General features: G+C 38.4%; 1 protein-coding gene across 2 annotated transcripts in view; it reads left to right on the forward strand.

Moving 5' to 3' along the window:
- Positions 1–8,077, forward strand: part of LOC102602976 (uncharacterized) — an 85,598-nt gene that overhangs the window by 4,776 nt on the left and 72,745 nt on the right. For both annotated transcript variants that reach the window (XM_006338065.2, XM_006338066.1), the window contains 2 exons: positions 4,532–4,594; positions 6,523–6,623. In XM_006338065.2, the coding sequence (XP_006338127.1) occupies positions 4,532–4,594; positions 6,523–6,623 (164 nt within the window). The remainder of the gene's footprint in view (positions 1–4,531; positions 4,595–6,522; positions 6,624–8,077) is intronic.

Raw genomic sequence — 8,077 nt, forward strand, 5'->3', positions numbered from 1 at the left:
GCTCCTTTATTCATTTTCATTGAACAACCCCCCCCCCCCCCCTGTACAAACATCATTTTACATTTGGATTGAAAGAATCCCTTCCTTTGTACATCTAGCTTCTCCTTTTTGATGAATACTGATTGCTTCTCTTAAACAACCTATTTCATATGATTTCACATTTTCATCTTTTTCCTGATAAGCCAGTCCAATTTATTGTTCCCTGTTGTCTCTTTCCTTCTCGTAAAGGAGTAGGGGGGATGGTTCACTGTTCTGTGCTGGAAGTAATTGAGATGTTTTACATATTTAAATTAAACACATCAAAATCAGATTATACGATATTCAGCTGTATTTTTGTTATTTACCTGAAGGGATAAAGGCATGCTGCGAAATGCAATTTGAAGTAACAATTTAGTTTCTGCAGGAGGCAAAGGACAGAGTTTGTCCGAAGAAAATTATTGAAAATATTCACTCACTCTAAAGAGATATTAATCATTACACAATAGTTTTTGAGTCATCAAATAGAGATGATTTCGTATAAACGACTGATTACTGTTAACTCACAGATCATTACTTCCTTTGTCTCATTTTATATGATGACATTAAACAGGACACATAGTTTAAGATGGTAATTTAACTTGTATATATGCAACGTAATAAAATATTAATGTAATGGCTGAAAATAGGTCTAATAGAGATAACATCACATCAATGTTCAAAATTTGAACAGTTCCAAAATGGGATAGGTGTCGTATAAATTGGGACGAATAGTAGTTGAACTTCTATTACGTTTTGAAGTTCAAATGCTAATTCTTATGGTAGTATTTGGGGAACTGGTGAATTGGATTTGCTAAAGGCAGGTCTTACCCATTTTTCGGTCCTAGTTTGCCAATACAATCCAGACTCTTCATAGTGAAGCTACACCAATTTTTAGCATAAATTTCCTGCTTTCATCTACGTACACCTTTGTTTTTAGACTCAGATGCTCATGAGAATCTGGGGTTTTCCCTCTTTCGGCAAATTCTGTTGACCATAAATATTTGAATATCCTTCCCCTCAATATTCTTATCTTCTCTAGTGATGGTAATAATTTGACCTCCTGTGTCAACCAAGCACTTTGGAACTCATTACACTTTTTAATAATTCTAAGTTCCAAATGCTTTTTTTGCCCAATCATTCCTAATTTTTTATGTTTTTGACTCTATGAATATGATTTGCTTGTTGGTGAAGTATAACTGAATGCTTTTGGTCTATTCAAAAAAGAGTTAAGAGATGTTCATTATGATTTACTTTTGGTCAAAGTGAACTAGAGTCCTAATGGAGAGATACTAACAACTAAGAGGCCTTGGAAGTACATGTTACCTTCTCTAAAAAAAAACCATTGTCAACTACATGTTACCTTATAAAAAAAACCATTGTAACCCTCAGGGGTTGGCCTGCTGGCAATTGACTTGAGCCTTGGGGTTTGCTCCCTTTCAAGGTCTCAAGTTCGAAACCCACTGGGTGCAAACAATTTCTGAGGGCCATCGGACTGGGTAAAACCTGAATTAACCGTGGTGCACTTGCGGGAAACTCCTTGCCGAGGGCCTGTGCACCCCCGGGATTAGTCGGGGCTCAAAGAGACTCGGGACACCCCGGTGCAAATCAAAAAAAAAAAAAAAAAAAAAAAAAAAAAAAAACCATTGTCATTTACTTAGGCCCAGTCAGTAGTATATTGTATTTGTATCAAGGATGAGGAGGCAAGGTGTTAGTGAAGGAGGCTGCCATTAAGCAAAGATGGCAAGCATACTTCCATAAACTCTTAAACGAAGTAGGGGACCGAGACATTGTGTTGGGTGATTTGGCGCACTCCGAAAGACATCGGGTATCGTAGGTGTTTTAAGGTCGAGGAGGTCAAATGTGCTATTAGTAGGTTGAACAGTGGAAGAGCAACTGGACCTGATGAGATTTCGGTGGATTTTTGGAAGAGCACAAACAAGGAAGGTATGGAGTGGTTGACTGGGTTGTTTAATGTTATTCTTTTTTTTTTGATGACAAGGGAAACCCGCAGCCGCTACCCTTTGGGTGCGCACAGGGTAAAACCCCCGCTCCTATGCAATAGCTTGCAAACCACATAGGAGAGGTAACCCGCACTAGGCAAACCCGGCACGACGAGCTCGACCCAGAAGGCAAACCCCTTGCTTTCGCTGGCAAGGGGTTTCGAACTTGAGACCTCCAACATGGAAGTCCCAAGCCCAAACCACTGGGCCACCCCGAAGGGTTTGTTTAATGTTATTCTTAAGAAAAGAAATGCTAGACGAAGGGAGATGGAGTACAATGGCAACACTGTACAAGAACAAGGGTGATATCCAAAACTGTAACAACTACAAGGGTATCAAATTGCTAAGCCACACTATGAAGGTTTGAGAGAGAGTAGTGGAGATAAGGGTGAGGAGAGGGGTGTTCATTTCTGAGAATCAATTTGGACTTATGCTGGGACGATCGACCACTGAAGCCATCCATCTTGTGCGGAAACTTGTGGAGAAATATGGAGAAAGAAAGAGGGGTCTACATATGATGTTCATAGACCTTGAAAATTGACAAAGTCCTGAGGGATGTCCTCTGGAGGCTAGAGGTGTCCCGATGGCTTATATTAAGGCGATAATTATAAAGAACACGTATGAAGGAGCCAAGACTCCTGTAGAATGGTGTGAGGAGACTCAAAGCACTTTCCAGTTGAGATGGGGGGCAGCACCATGGATCAATTCTTAGTGCTTTCTTATTTACCTTGGTGATGGATGAGTGGACGCGGTCTATTTAGGAGGAGGTTCCATGGTGTATGTTATTTGCGGATGACAGTACTGATTGATGAGACTCGGGACAGAGTTAATGCTAGATTGGAGGTTCGGAGACAAACTCTGGAGTCCAAAGGGTTTAAGTTGAGCAGGACCAAAACTAAATATTTAGAGTGTAAATTCAGTGTGATGGTGGATGAAGCGGACGTGTAAGTAAGGTTTGCCACTCAGCATATCCTTAAGAGGGAAAATTTTCAAGTATCTTGGGTCTATAATCCAGGGTAGTGGAGACACTGACAATGATGTCACACATCGCATTAGAGCGACATGGATGAAATGGAGGCTTGCGTTTGGTGTCTTGTGTGATAAGATGGTATCACCTAAACTTGGTAAGTTCTATAGAGTGGTGGTTAGACCTTCATTGTTGTATGGAGTGGAGTTGGCCAGTTAAGAACTCACATGTTGAGAAGATGCATGTTGCATAAATGCGGATGTTGAGAGGGATGTGTGGACATACTAGGAGCGATAAAATTAGGGATGCAGTTATGCGAAAGAAAGTGGGTGTGATCTCTTTGGTGGACAAGATGAGGTAAGCGAGACTGAGATGGTCTAGGCATGTGAAGATGAGGTGTGCTGCTGCCCTAATGAGGAGGTGGGAGAGGTGGGTGGTAGGGGGTACGCGGAGGGGTAGAGGTAGGCCGAAAAAGTATTGGGGAGAGGTGATTAGACAGGACATGGTGCAACTTTGGATTACCGAGGACATGACTCTAGATAGTGGAAGTCGCGTATTAGGGTAAAATACTAGTACGGGTCGAGTGTTGTCTTGCCTTGCGAAGGTTCCTTGTAGTTATTGCCATATGTTGTTTATTGTGTTTCGATTATCACACTATTTGCTCATGTTTCTGTTCTTTCTTGTACACTTTACTCTGCTTTCCTTATTAATTGCTATGTTTCTTCATCTTTATCTTCTTCTTGTACTTGAGTTTGATGCACTTGAGCCGAGGGTCTATCAGAAATAGCCTCTCTACCTCTTCAAGGTAGTGGTAAGGTCTGCATACTCTCTACCATCCCCAGACCCCACCTCATGGGATTTCACTGGGTATGTTGTTTTTGTATCACTTCCAAATAAAAATACTCTTTTTCTCAACTCTTTACCTTTCACAAAAAAACAAAAACAATTGTTTTTGCCAGATAGAGTGCATTTTATTTCGTGGTTGCGACTTATTAAGAATATTTCTATTTTTCTATTATGAGTACAAATAGTACCTCTGTACCACAAGTATAAGTAATAGGTACATTTCCTGAAGAGGTCTTTCAAATATTTGAAACTATGTTAGTTAATTATGCTAGAGAGTTCATGAGTACGATTTCTTTTTGCCTCAAATAAATTCTACTCCATCCGTCTCAATCTATGTGACACTCTTTCCTCTTTAGTCAGTCCCAAAAAGAATTGACACCTTTCTATATTTAGTAACAATTTAACTTTAACTTCCCATTTTACCCTTAATGAGATGATTTATATCCACAGAAATATCTATGGCTTATTTTAGACCACAAGTTTCAAAAGTCTTTATTTCATTCTTAAACTCCATGCCCAATCAAACACCATCACATAAATTGGGACGGAGGGAGTATTTATTAGATGAACAACTGTAAATGTTTCTCTTAAGTAGCTTTCTTTTTGGATGATGTTCTTTAGTAACTTTCTTTACTTAATCATTGAAAAAAAATCAGCTTACTGAACTGCAAGTTGTTTGTTTATGTCTTACAATTGTTAGGTTGCTGATACACCACAAAAACGCAAGAAGGGCATCCTTGGGACCAAAGGAGGTGATAAGGAGGTACTTTTGTCAAATCACAGAAATCTTTGTCTGCAAGTTATTGTATTCTTTCGTCGGTTTATTGATTTACTATATTACAAACCGCGTGATGAAGGGGAATTTTCTAACACACAGAAACATAATGTTAGCTTGAGGACGTGTGTGCTTCCTCTCTTAAGATATTTCTATTGTAACCAGCTGTGCAATCTTTGTTTGATATATTATTTTCACATAATATCCAGTAAGAGTTGGTAATTTGTCCTTCATGGTCTTTTCATTAGACTTGGAATTCTAAAGTACTGATAATTGAAAAATACATCTTTACTTAGCCATATGCTAGGATATGATAGTACCGAAGTATCTAGACCAATGGATGTATCCGTAGGAGGCGGTAAAGAAATAACAATTCTATATTTCTTACAGATCACAAAAATAAAATGAAATTCTACATTGCTTTGCCTAAAAGATTAGGATCTATATATATATATATATATGAGAGAGAGAGAGAGAGAGGGGTCAAAAACACACCTAAACTATCTTTTTTTTTTTTGAGTTTCATACCTAAACTATTGAGAGTGTGAGTTTCATAACAAAACTATCACTTATTAGTTTGAGAAACACACCTCTCTTTTATTACATTCTCATCATGGTGTGTATAATACACTCTTTTATTTAAAAAAATTGACACATCACACTCCACATGGACAAAACATTCCACCTTAACAAAAATTAAATAAATTATTAGTTAAAGTTAAAGATTAAAGTATTACTATCCCCCACCCCCCCACCCCAAAAAAAATTTAAAAATTATAAAATTAAATGTAAATATTTTTCTTACCCCACTCCACCATTTCCTCTCACCGTACTCTTCCCCACCCCTATCTTTTAGTTTTTTTTAAAAAATAATTCTTACTTCATCCCCCCCCCCCCCAGCCCCTTCAAATAATAATTTAGATATTATTTTTTTTTTTTTTAAAACAGAAATTCTACCCCACCCCACCCCACATTACCATTGAGTGTGTTTATCAAACTAATAAGTGATAGTTAAGGTATGAAACTTACACTCTCAATAGTTAAGGTATGAAATAAAAAAAGGGGAATAGTTTATGTGTATTTTTGACACTTATCTCTCTCTCTCTATATGTATAGCTTCAACTAATTGCAATTTCTCAAAAATTTAGAATGTACTTCACAATGGTTCAACAAACACTTCATCCACAAGATCATATGCTCTGTGTTTACTTTTAATATCGTAGCTACTGCCATCTAAGTTGCTCGGACTCTTCACTTTTGGTACCGCACCCGTGTCGACACGACATGGCTGTGGGTGTGGGATCCGTGTCCGATTTGGTCAACCGATTTTGGATACTTTGACCAAAATCGATGGGAAACTCTGGACAGTGTTCATGATTTTTGTAATCTATACACAAGTTAAGGCGAAATTGAAGAAAATGGAATACCTTTTATATAAAAATTTATGTGTCACTCATTTTCCTTTAATCTCCTTCCTGGATTCTCCTCAAGTTCTCCACATAATATCTCATAATTTAGATTTTATAACTCTATTTTTAGATATTTTAATTATTTTTAGGCAAATCCCCGCACCTGTATCCATACATGGATCCATATCCCCGAATCTTAAGAATTAGATCATGAAGGATCCGACCTCTAGATCCGCACCCGTATCGGACACCCGCAAACGAGTCCGAGCCACTTAGACTGCTATTACAATTGTTCAATGTGTTTGTTATGTAAAGCTTTTAGGACAAACGTGAGGTCAATGTTGTGTTTGAAGAATGTATGCAATTATTCTCTTTTTATTGGTAGTACGGGTGTGTAAGGGCTGTTGGACAAATAAATATCGTACGGTGGTGTACCTCAAGTTTTCTCCATTATCATGGTTCTGCTTGGTAGATGTGAACTTACGTTTTCTCTCCTTCATGTTTCAGTCTACGATTCGGAGTAATTTGCAATATGCTGCATTGAGTGCGTTGAGAAGACTTCCCTTGGATCCAGGGAATCCAGCTTTCCTTCATCGTGCTGTGCAAGGGTTTGTTTGCTTCCTACTGTTGATGTCTTTTGTAATCAATTGATAAAAAAAAAAGAGTTTTCTCATTTTACTGCTTATTGTGGTATACCCTATTTCAGTAGTGGTCCATTGTGATAATTGAATCCTTCTTTCCCCTTCCTGTTGGCATCTTCCTTGGGGGAATCCTAGTAGCTGTTGGTGAGGGTTCGATTCCCCACCTTGTAATCCCCTCCCCCATGTTGAAAAATAAATAAAAAAGACACATCTCCACTAATATCCATTGAAGCAAACATTTCATCGTCTTCTTTGTCCACGTACCTTTTCTGCATAAGTAATCAATGCTAGTGTGACTACTAATGTGACTTTTACCATTTTGAGTGCAACTCCAGCCATGTTCTTTTGGCATTCATGGAGGATATTTTAAAGTGATTGCAATAAGCATTGCTATCATGTGTCTTCCAGGGCTTTCTCTAGTAGTAAGAGCGCTATTAATGATTGTGGGTTAGGTGCACATTACGGGTTTGAACTCTGCCGCAAATGAAAACCTAGTATTAATTGGAGAAGGGTAGAGGGGTGGGTCTATTATCCACCGAGTTTCAAACCGTGTGCCACTGGCCCTCGGGGAGTTCTCAGTCATAATTTTTTTTTGCTATCAGGCGTTTAGGCTGCACATTTAAAGCTAAGGAGAAGAATAGGAAGTGGAACTGCACATCAAATGTGTAATATCAATACAGTAATCAATAAAGGAAAATTCATTATCATATGCGTAGTGGGAAGGATTCAGTTTGAGTCGTCCAATTGTCTAGTGGAAAAAAGGCTTGCTACTGTTGAAGTTTGCGCCAGTCATTTAGGTTGCTGATTCCAATGGCTATTTGCTTGAATCTTACTTGTGAAAAAAGATAATTGTCAGAATTTTCCTTTTGTTGCGGTATTGGGAAATGAGTGCAGGTGCTTGTTACATCCCTAAAGTCCCCTGTCAGTGAAAAGGAATATGAATGACTTTATAAGCTTGGGCAAGTGGTTTTAGGCCCAAGGGAAATATTTTAAGTCCCGAATTCTTTTTTTTGAAAATGGTAACGTTGTATTATATCATAAAAGTACATGGGCTGTACTCAAACCTTATATACAAATGCACTCTAGACACTCCTACTCTATTTCTATATTGAGTCTAAAACATCAATTATAGAGGCAGTGTCATTTGAGTAAAATTGATTACACCAAAAACATAACAACAAAATGCAGTTTAGTTTAACATCCTGCACACTATTTTCTATGCCTTCAAAACATCTGGAATTCCTTTCTTTCCAGATTGCCCACCATATTGAAGCAGGGATAATTCTCCATCTAGTTCTGTCTTTTGCAAGGGCACCTGCCTCCTCCCAGCTGTACAAGGCCTCAGTAACTCTCCTAGGCATAGTCCAGGATATGCCTTTAAGGCTCAAGAAAATCCTCCAAAGCTGCCGGGTGTATTTGCA

The sequence above is a fragment of the Solanum tuberosum genome, unplaced genomic scaffold, assembly GCF_000226075.1.
Source record: "Solanum tuberosum cultivar DM 1-3 516 R44 unplaced genomic scaffold, SolTub_3.0 scf00002, whole genome shotgun sequence".
Taxonomy (NCBI): Eukaryota; Viridiplantae; Streptophyta; class Magnoliopsida; order Solanales; family Solanaceae; genus Solanum; species Solanum tuberosum.